Source organism: Brienomyrus brachyistius, chromosome 5 (assembly GCF_023856365.1).
Source record: "Brienomyrus brachyistius isolate T26 chromosome 5, BBRACH_0.4, whole genome shotgun sequence".
Classification (NCBI taxonomy): Eukaryota; Metazoa; Chordata; class Actinopteri; order Osteoglossiformes; family Mormyridae; genus Brienomyrus; species Brienomyrus brachyistius.
Window position 1 is genome coordinate 27,850,645 of NC_064537.1, and position 21,662 is coordinate 27,872,306.

Consider the following 21,662-nt stretch of genomic DNA (forward strand, 5'->3'; position numbering starts at 1 on the left):
TCTTCCAATCGCTTATCCAGTACAAGGTCTACGGTAGTTGGGGGGGGGGTGCAATGCTGGGGTACAGGGATGATGGAGAAAAGCACACAGACAGACACAGTACACAGATTTGTCTAACAATATTTTTTTATGTTTCCATTGCCCTCATACATGGGGGAGTACGGCCAACATTAAACAGGACGTTCGACAACACTGACTAATTCTCAAGCGTCTTCGGGATTCCCTCAGAGACATGCAGTCAGCTAGACAGACGTCAAAACAGCGAACCAGGCGACGTGACATGATGTCACCGACCCGGCAGCCACACGCGGAGACCGGCTCAGAGCCTCACATGTGTGTCAGCTCGCATTTTTCACGGAAGTGCGATTACGGCTCCATCGTCAGACGGAAACACATTTTCATCCGGAGCAGGTTCCAGGACACACGAGGCACCGCGACTCTGCAGCCCGGCCCTCTTTCACTCCTGACTGATTCAGAACAATGTCTTATTTGTTTTCCTGAGTCACGGGCACATTCCCTGTTTTTGTGCCGTTACACTGAAGTGAACGCCAGGTATGAAAACACCGAACTGGACCACTGCAATGCAGAGATAGTTCCTTGTCCTTTGAAGACTGGTTTCATCACCTGGACGGCATGTGTTGCATATTTCCAGATTGCGATCTCAGCACGTTCATCTCGAAGTCCTACAAAAAACTGCACTCCCCCCTTTGTAAAGCGCTAAACAGATGTTTTACATTTTTTCCCCTTGCGCAGACACACTCTGGTTTTCACGTTGGAGAGAAAAGCCCAGTGGAGCCTCTCGCCGGAAAGCATTACCCTGTCCCTGAAAGCCTGCCCCTCACAGTACACCTGTGTGGCCAACACAAAGAGCCCATACTTTATCCTCCTAATAAATACCCCAGCACGTGCCCCAACTACTTCAGCCGGCCTGCAGGATTTAGCTGCACTTAAGAGCAGTTACCTAATGCCTTCCATTATACCCTCTTTCGTTTTGGCTCTCTTCTGACCCAAATGCACTGTAAATCACGAGGCAGGATTAAAATCGCCCCAGAGATCAGTACGCATTAGGTTGCAGCCCATCGCGAGTCGGTTTTGGACCAGAACACAAAGTGTTCCGGACAAGAACCTGAGCTGGGCGGTAGAGCTTCTTACCTGTACTCCTGGTTGCCCTGGTATCTCCTGCCACCAACAGCTCTTTGAGGAGCCGTCTCCATCAGCAGCTTCTCGGTCAGCCGGTTCGAGGGCGCCGACTGGCACTCGCGCTGCTCCTCCTGCTCGCGGCCATACCTCCATTCTTCGTCTTCGTTCAAGGTCGGTAAGTATCCGGGCGGAACCTTGCCATTCCCCAAAGAGGACGACTGATCGCCGTATAACTTGGGACTCTCGCCACCGGTCCGGGTGTATTCCAGATAGATGTCGGACTTCAGGAAGACGGGGTACGTGTTCTCTTCCATCATGGTCTGAATCTCGGTCTGCGCCTGGTCGAACATGGCGGGGTCGATGTACAGCTTCATCACGCACTCTTTGATGAAGCTCTTGGTAGCAGGCTTGATCTGCCTCGACACGATGCCATTGTTGTCCAGGATGTACTTCCTGTAGATGGCCTTGGCCAGCTTCAGCTTCTTCTCCTCGCCACACTCTCCGGCCTCCAGCTTCCGGAAGCCGCTGCAGGCGAACCAGAAGTCCAGGAGGTCAGCGCAGTTCTCCTGCTTGAGGAACGTCCTGAAAAGGTGGATGCCATCCTGGTCGTCCAGCAGCGAGTGCAGGGATTCGGCCCACTTGACATAGGGTGGGGTGGGGGAGGCGCTGCCCTCGGGCTCATAGCCCAGGTCCAGGTCAGGCCGCCGCGGCGTGGCAGTCGAGGCCTCGCTCTTGGCGGCGCAGAAGCTGTAGCCATACTGCCTCGCATCGCCGGACACCAGCTCCCCCTCCTCCCCGGGAACGGGGGGTCTCGGAGCATCCTCCGTAAAGTTGCCGCCCAGGTCCACCGGGTAGCACTTCTCGGCGACGCTCACGCTCATTCCGCTGGCACAGACGAAACTCGGCGACGATTAAACGCGGACGTCCTCTCGCGCTGCTGCAAAATTCCTCCTGAAAAGACAGGGCAGACGAGAGAGGTTGAAACACACCGCAGGTCACAGCGGGAAGAACGAGCAGCCAACCTGCAGTGTCTGTTTATTTTATGTAACACAACTGGGAAGTCCTGCCTCTCGGAGACACAGAGATTCCTAAGTTTCACCAGTATCTGAAAGAAGAAAGTTTTTAAACTTTTCTAAATCCATTTATCGAAAAAGACATACTATCAAAGGTCATTCTAATTGTCTTGATATGCATAGCTGTGGTATTTTATTTTTTTTTTTGGTTAGAAAAATAAATGTTCATGCAACAGTATGAAATGTCAATTTCAGCAAGATTTGGCTTGGGTAAATTCTGCGCATAAATTTACAGCTATGTCAGGTTGTGAAATTGGCAAGCTGGACAAATTACAGGGAGGAAAAAAAAATATTACGGAAAATGTGTAAAATGGATTCACCTCTTGCCAACAGCAGTTTTGAAATTAATGCTGCAAAAATGCAGAAATTGACAAGTCACACTGCTTCCTCTGCAAACTATATCTTAAGCAATTTTTTCAGAAAACTGACCAGCACAGAATCGAGGAACATTAATTGGGGTAGAGAGAATTTCCCAGTTTGATCGCACGAATCATAACACAGTCATACTGGGTGGTTATCTAAGCAAGGGCATGTTTCTACGGTCTCGATAAAGACATTTATGCTACATCCCAACCTTACGTATATAACAGACGTTCAAAAAAGCTAATCGCCCTTTTGGAGTTCTATTTATTTGTACAGACTGAATCCCACAGGCCCAACCTCAAGATACATGGAAGCCTCATGGCGGTATATCATGGGGAATCTACCGCACCTCCATGTGCGAGTCCAAGATTCACAGCCACAGGGTATGAGCCATACATCTGCCGGACAATGAGGAGGCAGCCAGCGTGTCGCCAAAGTATGTAAAACAGCGAAGTGACAGCCGGCCGCCGGGACACTTTACCTAACGAATCTGACGTTAGGTAGACAACTTTTTCACCAGGCGCTGAGGAATTAAGGACAGGAAATGGAACGACGGGTGTATTTTAACTGTCCCTCTTCACTAAACCTGCTGAATGTAGGGTAGGATAGTACGCGATTTCCTGTTTTTGGGTATAGTGATGCGTTTTGTTTTACAAGAAAGAGAACTGAAATGAAAAAACGTGGTATGATTTGTCAATCGAAATTTCATAGTACGATGAATATGCACAATTTGCATGACTCGGCGCTGACAGTATCCTGACCAATTAGAAGAAACAATACTTTAAAATCATTGTTCAGTGTTATTCTGATTCTCCAATGACAAAGAAGCATTCAGTCTCCAAAATATTAGACAAAATGTTATTTATATCCATACACACAATATTTTACATTTTCTCTTGAGTGATTTAACTTTATTCTTTATGTATTTGGAGTCCACAGGCCGTTGCTTTCCCAGCTAATTCGCTTTATGGCCGCAGATCCATGCCCAGCGATGCGGGCGCTCCGGAGGCGCCTGCTGCGCAGAAACTGCGCCGTCTGAGCGGCGTCTCGACGCAAGCGACCCGGCATGAATAAAACGGGAAACGGGGCGCGATAAAGCATAGAAAAAAAGCACGCAAGCCAAACAGCGATTACAGCTAGCTAGGCGAACAATATAACAGCGAAAACATGCGGATCGGAAAGCCTCCCCAAAGAGTGCAAGCCGAGAGAGAAATGAAAAAGTATACATGTAACAGACTGGCTGAGTTCATATAAATGCTCCAATAACGTTTTATAAACCTACAACTTACATGAATCAGTTTTTTGTTTGTTTAAGAGACATTATCCACCCTCCCGTTCGGCTCCTAAACAGAGCTAGAAGGGGGCTCCGGCTTGCGCCAGATGACCCGCCTGCAATTAGGATTTTTTTTTTTCACAATTAAACTTATTAACCGAGTTGAGCCGCCGCACGTGTCCACAAGATCCGAGCGACTACATTTGCGCAAATGTTAGCCGGTACGCTAGCTAGCCACCCTGACTGTGACAGCCCCCCCCCGTCCTCCCCAATCGCGATCGCTTTGAAGTGAAATCTCCCCCCCCCCCCAGTTGCATGCACGTCTCGGCCTCTCGGAGACTCTGAGGCGGAGATGGATGGGGGGAGGGGAAGAAGAAACAAACTCTGCACACACATGCACACACGAATCGTGGGGAGGGGGGTGAGAGGGGTAGAGATAGCAGGCCCTCCGTCAGCCCCGGTGATCAGGGGTATACAACTTTACAGCATGATCCGTACAGTAAGTGCAGAAGCGGCGTCCCCGTCGGTACCCGTCTACCCCACAGACGTGGCTTTGCAGCTCGATCAAGACGCACCGCCGACTCGGGCGAAGCAGGAATTTGATTCAAACACTGCAAAGCGAGTGCACATTTCATCATCGGCTACCGCAATAAAACCCCCGCGCCTGAAAAGTTTTATACTATACCCGTGAAAGGCTTCCCCCCGCTCCTGAGTGCATCCGGGATCCCGGCGTCTGCGCTCCGCCGCGGATCGCCTCATAACGGCGAGTTGCGGGACTTTAAAAATAACAAAGGGAGCGATCCGCTCCCTTCGCCCTCTCCATGTCTGTGCCTCACACTCTTATTCCGACTCCGAGCAGTGTGTGAAAGAGTGAGAGCGCCGAGCAGGAGCTGCCCAACAGCGCCGCCCGCGGCCGCAAGGCGGAAGCGCAGCGTGGAAAGCGAAAGCTGTACAATTTGGCTGTGAAGTCCACAGAAACTCAATGCATTATTTTTTTGCAAAGCAATAGAGTGTACGTGATGTTATTGCAAAAAAATGGGGGAAAATACTCTCTTCGATATACTATACTATAGACATATACTATATTTAATGCAGAGGTCTAGTTATAAAGTTAAATTGGGTGCTATTATGTATAAAACCTGCTAAAATTCAAATACAGAGTTCATTATTAATACTGTCTCGAGTGTGTGGTTTGTTTACGGAGTTTTCTTATATTAGAAAATGGCTATTGTAAACTGGTTAGAGCTGACAACCTGCCCAATCAAATGAGAGATTACATGCTTTAAGCAAAGATGTCACATTTGTTGCTACACTTTATCAGTGCAATAGCATCATTTCATAGCTTATCAGAAAAGGATCTTCAGTATAGCAATTTTTATTTCACATCCAGTAACACTCAATACCCAGTGACCCTGTCCAAGATAAGCGGTTGGATTGATGGATTATCAGTCAATATTTCACATTCTGAAAAAAACGGCCAATGAGTTGTATTCATCCAGGAAATCGTATTATTACGAAACTGTAGTTGCACGACAGGTAAGAACATAAAGTTTAGACAAAACATATCTATAAAATCATGATTCATAAAGTGAAACGGTCTATGTATTTTTAAAACAGTCAATCTCCATATCTCACTTTACGACCATGTATGCTTTACATATTAAGGCTGCCGATACGCTGAAACAAACGGTGGTTTGGCAATCATTAAGATTTCCAAAAATTTTAAAAAGAACAATGAATCAGAAACGTTCTTCTCTACTGAAAATATAATGAACTATTTGAATGCTAAAGTTAAATAGGTCTAGATTTGTTGATGAAACGGTTCTGCATAGCATAATATTGTAGCGCCAGTGCATGTTGGGAAAATTGTAAACAGCCCCTGTTTGTGTTATTGTTAATACTTGTTGTGTTCCCGATTGTCGTGAGTACCCTTGTCTTTGACATACATGAACAATTCTTGCGTGTCTTTAGCTGTTGTGTAAATTACCCACCATGTGTGTCCCCTACTGTCTTGCGACTGACTCCCCTGTCCCTAAAAGGTGTTGTTTGATGTCTGTCACCATGCTTTAGTCTACTACACGTTCCGTTGGTGAAGTGGGATACCAGAAGCAGCCCCATTCTTAGTGCTAGAAAGAGCCTTACTCCACCTCTGACAGCCCACTCTAGCTTGGCAGACCTACAGGCAGCTGTGAAGTGGCAACACTGGAGAAGAAGTGGCGATTCTCCTGAGAGGACGCTTCGGGACAATAAGTTCGTCTGCTGGTACTGCACCAGGCACTGGGCACACTACTGTAAGCCCATGCCAGAGCTGCTAGAAGATGAGCATGGGATGATGGAGAGATGGAGGTGCTGCCCCGAGCTTCCAAAAGTCTTGGAACCCGCCCGTTCTAGTCTACTGGACCCCCATCCTGCCGCAGCATGCCCTGAAGCTGCCCCTTCCAGTCTGCCAGGCCCCTGTCGTGCCTCAGTGCGCCCTCAAGCCTCCCATGCCAGCACATTGGCTCCCCTTCCATGACGGCGTCAGCAGTCTAGGAAGGCAGGGGAGCTCCCAGAGGTTCTGCCTGCTCGTCGGCCATGACGAGGCGTGGCACATGGTGGAGGTTCGGCCTGGCCCACGTGCACTGCAAGCTGGATGAGCAGCAGTGGCATAGCCAGCAGGACTAGGAGTGGCTGCATGAGGAACTGGCTAGCGGGGAGTGCGAGGGCAACCGCCCAAAGTGTCAGGTCAAGGCAGCATTACTCCACCATAAGGCGGTGTTACTTGGCCTCTAAATGGCACACTGTGCTCTGGAGGCTCAGCCAGCCCAGGAGCACAGCGAGCTGGCAAAGCAACGGGAGTAGGACCAGCAGCGGATGCATGTGTCTGTTGAGCAGTGGCAGCGCAGCCTGAAGGTGCTGTGAGAACAGCTGGTGGAATGGGAGTGGTTGCACACAGCTTGCGGAGTTGCGGAAAAGGAGGATCAGCAGCGGAAGTAGCTTGGTAATCAGCAACAGGTTCCCACAAAGCCGCATGGGAGAAGGGTCTGGCACCCATAGGGACTCGTACCTCCAGGCCGTGGTGGCTGCCTAGCGCTCTCTTTAGATGCCAGGCCCTGCCAGTAGTCCTGTATACTTTGCGATGACGGAGCTCTAGGTAGCTGCCACCATTGCTTCGTGATTCATTGGAGGACATAGCACAGGACTGGCCGTGGTGGTCGCTGGGATGCTCAACCTCTGTGAGGGTAGCTGAGTAACGCCAAAGCATGCTGGCAAATTGTAAATAGCCCCTTGTGTGTATTGTTAATACTTGCTGTGTTCCCTATTGTCGTGTGTGCTTTTGCATGAACCCTGTCTGATCCTCGCGTGTCTTTGGTCATTGTATAAATTACCCACTTTGTGTGCCTTACTGCCCAGCGTCAGACTTTGGTGTTTGCATTAGTCTTTTTAAGGGCTTAATAAAAGGGCATTCTTTTCCATTAAAGCAAGTAGGATTTTCGTCTCTCACCACTGCCACGATGCTTCGGTCTGCCAGACATTACAATATATTAAGCTGTGATTAGCTATGATGTGATTTTTTACAAATATCTTAGTAATATGTAAGAATTATTTGTGAGAAGAACCCAAATATATTAGGCCTACTCCAATTTAAAAATTACTTCGCACAGTATAAAAATGTAACGTTATAAACTTTAATCTCGGTTCACAGGGAACCAGGTTGGTCTGATTTCTGCTGTAGTAAATGCCAGCCTCTTCATCCCACTTTTACGTTTCGCTGACTGGATTTCTAAGCAGACTGACTTTGCTTAGGAATCTGAAACCAAAACCAAATGACACATCTGACTGAAACCTACTTCATAAAATAGAGGCTGACATAATTACCGGAAAAAAATAAAGTAAAAAAAAAAATTCTTGAAACACGCTTGGCACATATTGACATCGTACAGCCATAAACCATCATAAAATCAAAAAAGCGCTGCAGTTTGTTCAATTCCGCCCTATTCTATTTCACGGCCATACAGAACAGTAGTATCTATATGATATTTCTGCCTATGTGCAGAGACCAATATATAAAACAAAACGAGCACAAGATGAATATGACCATTATATGATTAGAAAAAACGTAAGTCATCTGACTGTTTGAACAGCGACAAATAGTCTAGATGCGAAGACAGTTATAGTGTAAAGGGTAAAATCTGCGTACTAACAATGTCAATAAGAAATACGCATATATTCACAAATTAAATTGTTATTCAGTGTCTCTGTCGTTATCGTTATTAGCAAATAACGCACTTAGCAATAAATTAACAAAGTTTTCCAGTATCTAGCAAAATATACGCGAAAAACAGCTAAAACAACAATTTTCCAAGTGATTTTAAGAAAAAGGAGAAAACAAAGAATTACCTGTTGCGTTTCAGTTAAACGTTTAATCAGGGTGTCACGAAGGAGCTATCCAGGCATGGGTAATAAAGCAGGGAAAGAGGTGGAAAAATACCAACGAGCATTGCTTTCGAACTTCTGTCCACATGTAACGAAACAGCTGAAGCATATATTAATCCAGGTAGGCTACTGGGGGAAAGGACAAATGGGATCTTTAGCAGTAATACCGCATCTTTCGCCAGTCGCGCTGCCTGCTCGTTTGCGAAGTGACGCTGACACTGACAGCTCCGTGCAGTGGAGAGAATCTACTCTCTTGCCTTTTCTACACCAGATTAAGTTTGCGCTGCATGCGCAACTGCAAGAAGGAACGCAGAAAAGATTATTTACTACAAAACACGATTGCCTAACCCCGTCACAGCAAACCCACAAACGTAAGTGTGCAAAGCAGGGTCATCAAGAAAGCCCAATCATGAAAAGCAATTGTTACTTGAACCTCTTGAAATATTCAAATCAATTCATTCATTCTTCTCCGTTTAAATTAAACCAAGGAAATGCATATCGTCTAATTTAAATATTTACAGATAAAGCAATTTTATTACTTGGTGCATCCAAAAAGAGTGAAAAGCACAGGAGTAACACCTATAGATTGCAGGACAGTGCAGCGACGGATTTTTGAGTTAAGCAAAGGGAAGACACGTTGCGATCACGCCAGTACTATGATATCCCTTAAGTGTGCAAAAAAGACACAATGGATGACCTTGTGTTATTAAATTTCGACGATAAACGTTTGCGGCTTGTCCCACATTTCGCCGTGTAATCTTTTCAAGTGTAAAAATGATCTATTTGAAATTCAAATTAAAAGATGAGTTCAAATACAATCTCTTGAGTCCACTCAGTGTAATCATGGGTGCTTTTTCTTCATTTATGTGATTGTGGCTCCGCGTGGCATATAACCATCTGCTATGCTTTCACGAGTAGTTTTTCACTCTTCTGCTGACATGTTTTACTAGTTGCAGGTTTATTCATAAGCATTCCTCGGTTTTCGCCTGAAAGTACTAGTATTACCAAGTAACATTTTATTGGCCGTTTATTTGCAATGAGCTAATATGAATTTTATTGAAGAACGTTGCCTTCATTTGCTGCTTCATTCCCGTTTCTAATAATTTAGATCTGTAATTTGTTACTTGAGACACGAGTCGTGCAAGGGCAACACGTCCCCTGTAAGCTCACTTGTTGCTTGCTTACCGCCCACTCTCGAAGAGTATTCGGGATTCGTCTGGTCATACGAAACGTCCTGCATGTCCTTGTAGTAATAAACCGGTTGTGTTTTGGCAGCAACAATTCTCACCTCTCTGACAAGTGCCATTAAAACAGATGGCGTTAGCTGCTGGTGGACGCATTACTGTCCAAGTGAACTTGTAGAATGCTATGTGGCCTGCCTGCTTTAGGGAAATATTAAAATCCGCACGAATATTCTGCATGCTACCTTCAATATGATTTAAATATCAGTAGATGAACAGCTTCAACAATATTCCACTACTGGTGATCATAGGCAAATCTAGCCTTTTCTTCCACAAAGGATGCAATTAGAGAAAACCCAACCAGTCATTCATCCAGAAAAATAAACAAACAAACAAACAAACAAATAAATCTACAATAAATTATTATCACAAATTTTATGACTAAAACATGCCACATTTTGAAATCTAAGCTTGACTTTACAGTATAATTACTTTTATTGAACTTAATATGTTCAGATGACATTTTAATCTGATGAGTAGGCAGTGCAATAGCACCCCCTGCACCCTCTGTACAATCGCCTATGCTGGTGATTGATTTAATTTTATTGGTGCTTTTGATATAACATATAGCTTGGGTTTGTTGAAATAAGACGTCGCTTACATGAGTAAACAAAGAATATGTCTAACTTTGCAGCTCTGTGGGTAAATGAATGAAGAACATAGCTGAGTACATGATATGCAAATTCACGACATTCATGACGGCGCGTGCAGTCCATTGAAGAACAAAGAAAATTCTATACTATGAAATTCGTGATCGACACATATTCTGATTACAGTATCGATGAGATGTTGCGCCTTTTTGACATGCATAATAAAAACAGAGAATAAACTCCATCGTGTATTTTTAAACGCAGCACGAATTATGGGTTAATAGTAATACAAATTATACCGTAAAGGTCCATAACATGAAATATATCACATGAGTAGAATAATATGGACGTAATAAATATGATTTTGAAAACACACTACATGATTTTAATGTAAATCTTGTATGGTTTTGCAGTCCTTTGAAGCACAATTTTTCTACATCACACACAGTTAAAGATAATACTGGTAAATAAAGCGAATTTATAATGGCTTGTCACAAGCGAAAGCCAGCGCCCCCCAGGCACGCTTATCCTCTCGTGATGCATGCGTGCAGGGCCGGCACCTCTGGCCACCACATGTGGTGGGTCTTATCGGAGGTTTTTCACGCCGCAGCCCGGCGATCCTTCCTCCCTCCAGGTGGCCTCACCTGAGCTGGCCGAGAGGCTCCTTTTATTAGCGCGCTGCTTCTCGGGGCCGGCGAAATAATGGCCTTTTAATGCGGCTGTCGAAAGTCACGGGATGAAGAAAAGAAGGAGCGCCGAGTGAGTAAGAAAGACGTTTTTTTTTTAAGCGAATATCTTTTTATTCTTTAAGGCTAGAATGGATATATGAACCCTTAAAACGGCATTCCAGGCAGGTCTCTGTAGGCCTATACATGTGAATGTCTAGTGTTTTTTTTTTCGTGTGCAGCTCATGTGGTCTGTTTTATGGTTTTATTTATGTGGACTATATCGTCATCGATATTCCACTGTATTATTATTACTATTAGGCCTATTAAGCCGATTATTGTCAGATGCAACTTTGGGAGGTGCGACCTTTACAGCCGCACTGGTTTGCGTACTCTAGGGGGCCTTGTGCTGCTGAAATGGGAAACTTGGCTGTATAATGGTATGCTAAACGATATTATGATACTATGTAATTTTATTTATTTATGCCTGTTTATTTTCATTGATTGAATACAGCTAAATTTAACCTGAATAGACCTTTGTTATTTTTGATAAATTATATATGGCTGTAACTATACACATATTCGCTGTATACAGTTCAGTACAACCGAATAAATGCAAGCAGGGGTGCCAGGGTTGGGGGTGGGGGGGGAGTTAGGACGTCTCCAAGGGCCCTAAAAATTTTGGAAAATAACTGTATTGGTCTGGACTGGGAGGCCCAATATGATAGCTTTCATGGGGCCCAAAATCTTTAGCAACACTCCTGAATACAAGCACACCAACACCAGAGACAGAGAGTAGTTGCTCTGTTGAACTGTGGAGCCCCTTAGGTGTCATGATAGAAAAAATATTATCTCGTAGTAATTCCTGCTCTCGATTTGGTAATTTGTGTGCTCCAGTTACTAATTCGTGCTCTCTAGTTACTAATTCATGCTCTCAGGTTACTAATTCATGCTCTCCTATTGTGTTACAGTGTGAAACCGTATTATATTCAAGGGTAATCTGCACTCTCCTTTTTCTTCAGTTTATTTTGAACTATGTAGTGGAATATCACTCTTACTGAAACCAGTAAGTTACAATCACCAATCAGGATTAGTGATTAATTTGAGGGCACGATTTACTACTAACTGAAGTGCACGAATTAGTAACTGGAGAGCACAGATTACTACAAGATAATATTTTTCTATCATGACACCTAAGGGGCTCCGTATTACACCGAACTCGATATATCATCTAAATGTGTGTAGGACTGCAGTAAGGGATAAACAGTCTGTGCAAGTTAAGTCTCCCTGGGGCATTTAAAGGTACTTTTTCAAGGAAATTCTGATCGAGCTGAAAAATAGCTATAGGCTATAGGGATGTTTATCACTATACAGATATGCGACCATATGCAATTTAGTTCATTATGATTGTTCTGATAGTATAGTATACTTTTGTTTTTCATTTATTTTACATAATTGTTTTTACAATGTGCAAAAAACATCTCTTAATTAAGTTTCGTTATTCAGACCCGTCGACAGATGCATTGCCCTTGCTTCGCAGCTGTTCCTAACTGTTTTCATGTTTGCAGTTTTAGCAATAAATAATTTCAAAATACATTGTTTTCCATGCTGCATCGAAACTGAACCCTACCATGAGCCCAAATCCAAGGTTTGTACTGAATCGTGAATTTTGCGTACTGTTACATCCCTACTAAATATAATATTGTAAATACACTAAATACACTAAATGATGTCACAGCCAGGCGCTCACATAGCCTAGGCTAACATAACCTGCGTGGCCGCACTACCTTTGGCGCTAGCTAGTCCAGAAATGTCACACTGTAGACTGTCAGTGATCAGTGAGTTATTATTATTATTTTTCATCACAGTTGGATCTGTACTGCAATGCAGTTGCAGGCACAGCGATTCCCATAACTTGGGTTGTTGGCCTCCGCAGTGGCCCTGAATAAGCGGGTTTGTCCTGACTCCCGCCCCCCCCCTCAGAAACGGGCCTGGTTGTTGTTGTTTGCCTTTGTTATTGTTTACTTTGTATAACAGGTTTTTGGTTTTGCTTTGGGTCTGAGAGTTTGCGCATGAATCTTATTTTTCTGTTTTCGAGCAGAACTGTAGTCTAATTCTAGACGGTAACTTAAAATGAAAGGACAGAGCTTAACGAATAAGCGGGAGAAGCCTGGGAGATTGGAGGATATCGTAAAAACGTAGGATAAACCTGGAAGGAAATAAAATTACTGCACCTGTCCGTTTTATTTCTGATCTATGGATTCAGTGTTTCAGCACAGTGACCTCGTCCCCCTGCCCATCCTGCAGCTCAGCTTCCGTACTCGTTTGGTATCTCTTCCTTTAATAAATCAGCTTTTTGTTCTTTTGGCTGTTTTTGTTCCTCTCCTTGACTGTCTGGCTGCCTCCGTCCCACCTGTAGAGCATAATGCTTTTTCCAAGTCAGCTGTTTCTGTTTTAGTCATTATTTCAGTCTTATCGACGAAAACATCATAATTTTAGTCTAGTGCACACGAGAAATAGTGCATATTTTAATAATAAGCACTTCCAGCTAAGCCGTATACATAAATAAATTCTAGCAAAACTGAAAATTAAGTACATCATAATTCTTATAAGCTACCAGTACATATAATCATTACTATATTGATTCTTTGATCCTGGTCAACTTTGTGTGAACCACTTAATAATAAAGTGTAAGAAAAGCTGAAAACAGGCCATTGGCAAAATATCTACACAAGTCTAGTTGCTAGACAGCAATATTGATTAAGTTTGATACTGATCACTGACAGTCGGATTTTTGAAATATGATCATTGCTTTTCAGCATATCGATAATATATATATATAAGCCTACCGGAGAATTTAACCTCAGGATTGTTTCAGATGTTTGTCTTAGAGGATTTAAAAATAAACGATCACTGTCACAACTACATACAGATATGATTATTAGCATTTTAGGTTGAAAGGCAAGATGTCTGCTTTGTATCCATAAAGGATTATGTCCAATGCAAGATATATGCTGATTATGCATAAAGTACATTTAGGCGGTTATTTGCTTTGCAGTGTAGTTAGACATGAATGATTCAAGTAAAATCATAAATGTCTGTTTTTTTTTGTTTTTTTTTTAATAAAGAACACTGTTCTTACTAAATAGTGCTTCTCTGTAGACTATTCTCCATTATTTTTTATGGATTTTTCAAATCCATCCATCCATTTTCCAAACTGCTTATCCCACTGGGTCTGGAGCCTATCCTGTAAGCAATGGGCATGAGGCAGGGAACAACCCAGGATGGGGGGCCAGCCTATCGCAGGGCACACTCACACACCATTCACTCTCACACACACACCTATGGGCAATTTAGCAAGTCCAATTAGCCTCAGCATGTTTTTGGACTGTGGGGGGGAAACCGGAGTACCCGGAGGAAACCCCACCATGACATGGGGAGAACATGCAAACACCACACACATGTAACCCAGGCGGAGACTCGAACCCGGGTCCCAGAGGTGTGAGGCAACAGTGCTAACCACTGCACCACCATGCCGCCCCGGATTTTTAAAATGAATTTAATAATTCTTATTATTATACTACATTTAATTACAGTAAGACTAGAAAATGTATTTAAATGTTTTTAAGACTAAAATACATTTTGTAGCATGTAGGAGACACGTACGCATTGATCCAAGTAACCGTGACGGTCAGCAAAATAAACTGAGTAACGAACTGGGCGTTGAATTAACTTCAGTTTCTACATTTTTTCTAGTAGTAGTAGTAGTAATAATAATAATAATAATAATAATAATAATAATAATAATAGTTGCATGTCCATCAGGTACCAACCAGGCTCCAGGGGGCCTGTTGATTATACACCCTGGGAAAGGTTCACAGAAGCACATGCCTGCCTATTTGCTAGCTGGACACGCTCTGTGTGCAGGAAGCCTCTGCAGAGTGGAGTCAGGTCACTGAGAACGTGCCACAGGCTGGACCACCAAACTCTACTAGCAAATTAAACAAGCACACGGAAGCACATTAGTTGTAAGAGGATATTATTGTTTAAATGGCATTACTGATGTTTGAACAAGCCTTATGACAATCGATATGGCTGAACAATTGTGCAAGTTGGAATAACATCTTGCCTTTTCTTCTTCTCATCGTTTTCATCATTCAAGGCCGGAGAAGTTTGAAGTGGACTTAGTGTGGGATAAACATGAAGCTATTTCTAGATTTTTCATGAGAGAATCACAGATACATGCCACATAACTGTATTAGAACATCCACCATCTAATCAGTTCTCACGGTCAGGGAGCATAGGGCACAAGGCCAGGTTACACTTCAGACATTAAGTCACACGCTGGTAATTTAGAGAAACCAGTAATCCTAACTGTAAGTTAGGGTGAACATGTGAATGCTACACACATGCAGTAGAAGTGGGACTTGAACCCCCAGTCCTAAAGGTATCAGAATAACATGCTACCCGCTGGGGCACCGTGCCACACTTTGGTGAAAGAAATCCCAATTTATCAAGCAGTTTTTCAGTTTCTACACTGTGTGACCACATACTAAAGCAGTTTTTCTCAACCCGGTTCACATTTTTGCTCCCTCCCAGCTCCCTGCCACACAGTCCCAAGAGGACCTGGCTGCAGTACACTGGGCAATCTCCACTAGGAGGATCTCCACTTTGGGGCCAGAACCTCCACTGTAGGGCCGGAAATCACATGACCCCCACCCCTAGTTCCCGATGTTGCACTGACGTCATATCCAGCAGTACTGCGGAGTTGTGATTTCAAGCTTCCTAGTGGCGGTTTATCTTCTGTTATATAGAGAGTAACAGGATATAATGTAAATGGAAATAATAATATCCTGTCCTATAATATAATAATATATAATTATAATACAAAAATAATATTCAGAATTATTATACTATAATTACATATATAAAATATAGTAATATATAATATATACACACAAGCATATATATATATATAAATATTTTAATACTATAATACTCATTCCCTAGCTTATAATAATCATTTATTATAGTATGAATAATAATAATATTCTATAGTAATTTTGCATGACATCATGTCCGAGCCAGGAGTGGAGGTCATGTGATTTCCAGCCCCACAGTGGAGTCCTCCTACCAGAGATTACCCACTTCTCTGCAGCCAGACCCTTCTTGACAGTCCACATTTCCAGGAGCTGGGAGGGAGCGAAAACGTGGACTGGCTGGGGGTCCCCAAGGACCGGGCTGAGAAAGACTGTACTAATGCATCAGTGTTATGCACCAGTTCCGCATCAGTTTTAAAAACAGGGATTCAAATAATTTCTTTTCAAATGAGCAAAACAGAAACAGATTCTGAAATTCACGAATATGTAGCTATGGAATTTATGAATGTGTGGTTACACTCTGGCAAAGATTATGACGGTTGTGTACTAAGAAGCTCTTAGAGAGCCCACAGAAAATAGACAGATCCTCTGTCATTCAGTGAACATGCACGTGACATCCATTGCACTTGACCTAATCCTGGATGTTGCCTGAACATTTCTCACCTACATCGTGCCCCAGACACTATTCACTGAAAGACAAATGTATCGGTCATGATCGAGAACAATCCTTCCCTATTATCTCAAAACTACTGGTAAAAAAATAAATAAATGTAAACAAAGGATAAAAATAGGTAAATATTTATATGACTCAAAGTTCAGCAACTTCGATTACCTCAAGAGATTCCGAATTAAAATAACCTTTTGTTTAAAAAGTCAACATTTGTGTTTACTCTTTACACCTTAAATAGCACCTTAAAGAAGAGTACCCACGAACACATTGTGTGTTCATTTTGCAATTGTTCTTTTATATATCATGTTTGTTTAAAGTAACTTTTGTTCGCAGTTGATTTTTTTTTCTTTTTGAAATCTATGTGCTAAAGCCACCTGACTTTATAAGAAGAACCTGGAAATAATTATGAGTAATTTCAGGGTTTAACTGTAGGCCTGCAGTGTAAGTACAAAGGAATGTACAAAGGGTTTCTACCTCGTTGGTTTGATTGCATCCGTTTATATGAATAATCTTTGGGCACAGATGCTTAAAACATAAGGCCAGAGAAAACTCATTTCACAATCGTAAAGGTAGGTGTTACAATGAGCATCCATATTGTATTCCAGGTTAATCTTCAGTTGATTTTGAACTGCATAGTGAAATAGCACCCTTACGCAAACCATTAAGTCGCATTCACCCATAAATCACAGAAGATTTAGTTTATATGAAAAAGATTAATTAAATAAAATTAAGGGTTTCTCAGCATCAGAAATATTCAAGAAGATAAAGAAATTATGAGGTTATTTCAGACCTGAAAAACCATAAAAAATAATGGCAATGGCAAGTGTTTCTATTACACATTTATATCCCTACTACAGCACAACAGGACAAACTTCACATTTAAAGGTAGTACTAAGTACTAAAAATTGTTTTAAAAAATGTAAGAAGAGGTAGACTAGTGCCAAGCCCCCATTTAGCCTATTTACTGCATTGTAACATCAAAACCTAAGAAGAAGACAGCTCCGGTTGGTGAACGGCTTCTCTTTTTCCTGAGGAAACGGAAACAGGGGAAGTCCGGACGAGGTACTTACAGCTCGGCTCGCGTTTGAAGTGTCAGTGCAGACTGAAGTCTCAAATGACAAAAGAGCGGCTGACAGGAAGAGCTGATTATTGCTACCATGTGTGAGAGAATGTGTCAGCTGCAGGCCGTACCGAGCGCTCATGAAAAAAAAACTCATGAAAAAATAACATTCTGCTTTGAGCACTACAGAGACGATTCCAGAAGAATTATTTGTGTGTGTGTGCGTGTGTGTGTGTGTGTGCGCGCGCGCACTTGTCAATAAATAGATTCACCAGTTGGTAGTATTCTGAATTTTTCCAGAATATTCCTTGGTTAACATTTGGTGTAAAAAGGTAAAAGAAATGTCTCTTCACATCAAGCTGAGTGCTTTGGAGGATGAGTGATACGTAATTGTCTTCTGTATCTGGAGGAACGGCAAAAAAAGAAGCCGCCCGCAGAGACATTGCCTCCTTTGTGTTTACCCCTTTCTCACATGTGTGTTGCTGGGCGAGTCCTGTTTAGCTCTTCAAATTGTGCCGTCGCCTAATGAGGAACATCGGACGCTGTCTTCTTCAGCTAGTCGTCAGGGCGACGCACCACGAACTGCACATTGTTACCAGAGTCTATTTGTACTGAATTTAAACTGGTAATGGGGAAGTAATGCCATCAAAACAATGGACTTAGTCACGGCATTACGATACCTAAGTCACAATTAAAAATACGTGACTCCCCTTTTGATGGGGAAGTCTGTCAAGCGACCTCTTGATCTACCCCAAGGTAAATGCATCATTAGCACTGCCTATATGCACAGCTCTCAGACAGCGACAGGCTTGTGATAGAGCCGGACCTCATTAAGAGCACCGTGCATGTTAACTTTCAGTCTGGAGGCACAGCGGGTCGTCCAGCCCAAATCCAGGCAGCTTCCCTGCAAATGCTGGAAGCTGGAAGCGAAATTGAAATAGCGAGAGTCACAACCGCTCTCTCTCCCTTCCCACTCATCTGCTGATTTATCGAAGGTAGTAGTTTTGGGAATACACATATTTACACGCTCTCCTCAATTCTTAAAATGCTAAAGCATCCCCTTTTATGCCATGAATCAAGCTCCCCCGTCGACCTCAGAAGCTATTCAGAGGACTCGAGTATCAAAGGCTAGTGACGGTGAGGGTTTCTCAACAGAGAAACGCCTTTCGCTCAACATGGTAGCGCTCTGTCGCGTTTAAGTGTGAGATTTCGTTAAGCCTCGCCGCGTAGCCATGCTGTAATTCAAGCCTTTATTTGGCTGTGTACTGCTCCAGTTCTAATTAAAGAACGTTTCTAAGCGAACGCATCCCCTCTGTCGCGGGTACGTCTCCCTTCTTCCCTGGGCAGCCTGCTCAGCTTGGGACACGACACTCATACAGGCCGCTTCCCCCAAACACGCCTTTTTTTGATTTGCGGCAGAACACGTTTGAGAATAAATTCGGCCCCGCCTCTCCAATCTGATGATCCGGCCCCTCGTGGAAAAGCGATTGTCTCCTACCATCGAATGACAGCCCTCTTGCGGCGAGGACGGTGACCTCTGGAGTGGTCGCCTTTGGCTGTTGCATTCCACTGTCAGGCCATCCCACAAATTCTCTTCCAACCAGGACTGAAACTCATCTCCAGGAGGCGCGGATGGAACTCCGGTCAGCGGCAGACCGTGCCAATCCGGGGCAGCCATTGCATCCATTACTCCCTGAAAGAGAAAAGTAACGTAAATGATCGGCCCGGTGCTCACGGGAGGCCGTGGTGGATGTTAAGCAGTATTTAAGATTCCCAGCAGCAGACTTAGGTATGTTACCATCAACTGTCCTTAAATAAAGCATCTGGAAGATTAAATTTTGCTTACATTTCTGTGCAAACCAAGCATAAACCATGTGACAAAATTCATGTACAGATTTACTGACCTTTACTATACTTAACTATACTTAAAACTAAGAATTATTCATTTAAAAAGCGTCCCTACAGCCATAGTCAATGACGACCCTCAAAACTAAAATCTTCTATAATAAAATGACCCATAAATCACGATTTAATATTATACCCACACAAAATATTGTGCACAAAATAAAAATCGAACATATATTAATGTACAAATGAAAACTCATATTGTGTATGTACGATTTCAGATTCATTTTACTTTTTGCATTTGTGCATGTAAAGAGTAAAAGGATGTTATATTCCATATGCACTTCTTAATAAACTGAGTTTAGTTCTACAGGACAGAATATTATTATTACTAAGGAAATTCAGATACAAGAAGACAGAAAAAATAAGATAATTGAAATAAACATTTGAATTTATTACTATATGACTACAGTGTGTGTGTGAGTGATGTGTGCGATTAAGCTGCACTGCTGTGAATTATCCTGAAAATTAAGGCCATAAATTTCAGCTTCTTTAAAAAATTCCTGCCTATAGCCTCACCATTATAATTACCTCCCAGCTAACAATGATCTACCCTAAAGAGAAACATATGAACTGAAATGTCAATGACTCAGTCCCAGTGCACTGTTAATTATGACTCCAGAGAGCTGTCAATCACCAGAGCTCAACAGCATCTGAGCCCCCCCCCCCCCCGCAGCAGACCACACAGAATAGCTGAGGGGGCACCCTCTTTCCTTTGTCCATCAGCACAGACACAGATTAATTTAGGAAACTACAGCGATGATAAGAGAGATCCAACACTTTTCAGCTGTTAGCAATAAATCAGGGCTGATTATCAGATTGAAAAGCTGATAATCTTATCAAATGAAGATGAATACCTCATTTACGACAGAACTTTCTGATTTCACTATATGATTAGGAGAAATTCTCTAGAAGATGTAGATAACTCATTATCTCTTCATTAGTCATCTGTTTTCAAGAAAGAGAGTCATATAAACAAAATCAAACGCAATCACTACCAGGCCCTGAAACAGCACCGATTCGATCCAAAAGCAATTAATCCTGGCAGCGTGGAACTTTAATGCAGAAGCCTCTTTTTGTGTCTTTAAATACCACGCGAAGGAGGACTGAATGCTATCTGCATGGCTAGTGGAAACTATTGCAGTAATTTGACAGCTGCATTTGGCAATGAAGTGCCTTCTGTGATTGACGGCTGCAGCTGCCAATCAGGTACCTGTGTTCCGTGACTGATTGACAAATGAAGTGACAGGTGCAGTTGCAGCTTAAGTACCTGCCCCAATGCAAGGTTGCAGGAGGCTTTGGGAAGGCAGGGGGTGGACACAGGAAGTAATTGGCAGCTGGAGCTGTCTGCTAAGTAGTTTATCCTGGTGAGCTCATAACAAGTGCCAAGGCATCTGTTCCCCCTCCATTCCCTCCTCCCTCACTTTCTCCTTCCTTACTGGCACCAGTGGCATGTGAGTGGCCAGAGCAGAGGAGCAGTCTAATAACCCACCGAGCTGCAGATGACACTCCACGGAGACTACAGCATGGACATAGCATCCGCACGCACACACACACGCACGCACACCAGAGACCATGAGCTTAAAATGCGTAAGGAAACCAGTTTCAAAAATGCAACACAGATTTCTTACATATAGAGCCATATTAAAACTATATAAAAAAAAATAATAATATAGGCTGTAACAGAAGACAGCAGCACTTTAATAACAGAGCAAATGTAAATGATTAATGTAAATAAGACATGGGGTCATTCATAAATGAAAAGAAACGGAAAGGCTGTAATTTTAGAGAAACCCAATGTGGGAATTTCTGGTTAGAAAAAGTCAACGGTCTGTGTTGCAAGTGTCCTTCTGGTGTCTGTCCATTCATTAAATAGTATTTTGCACAGGTATGGAAACAGAGAGATGAGCTCGGGGGAGATGTGTGTTACAGAAACCGCAAAACAAACATGCTGCTCATTTATCTTATTAAATGAATAATGGGACCACGGGGAGGGGGTGAGCTTGCAGGTGTATGTAATATGTATGAATATACCCTGAGATATAATGGTGTTTTCGGAGCGATATCTGCCTATATAGGATTATAATGTCACCTAATATGCCACCGTAGCAAGTATATAAGTTATGGATTTGATTTTTAAAGAAAAAGTTGCTGTTTTCTTTTTATATTTGGGTTTTCAACAAGCATTATATACAGATTTGTTTTGAAGTATGCTTCTAAGAAATTACTTAAATGGTTACCTTTGAAGCTCTTACAAATACCCGAAAAAGAGCGTGCATGCCTGTCCTTTGGGTATGAACTGGAGAGAAATTTAATGTTGAAAAGTCTGCGTGGAAGGGAATGGCTTCAAGCATGCTGAGTTATAAATGAATGCGAATCATGCAGA

The 21,662-nt window shown here is 42.9% G+C and overlaps 1 protein-coding gene across 4 annotated transcripts in view; it reads right to left on the reverse strand.

The window, feature by feature from the left end:
* Positions 1-18,888, reverse strand: part of LOC125742600 (axin-1-like) — a 37,823-nt gene extending 18,935 nt beyond the window's left edge. The window contains exons 1-2 of one of the 4 annotated variants that reach the window (XM_049014734.1): positions 18,870-18,888; positions 1,153-2,091 (exon numbers count right to left, since the gene is read on the reverse strand). In XM_049014734.1, coding sequence (XP_048870691.1) covers positions 1,153-2,021 — 869 coding nt within the window. In that variant the 5' untranslated portion in view covers positions 2,022-2,091; positions 18,870-18,888. Of the gene's footprint in view, positions 1-1,152; positions 2,092-3,865; positions 4,047-4,534; positions 4,731-8,229; positions 8,452-18,869 lie in introns of those variants that run through there. The other 3 variants (XM_049014733.1, XM_049014731.1, XM_049014732.1) reach the window with 3 other exon arrangements.
* Positions 18,889-21,662: the final 2,774 nt, after the last annotated feature.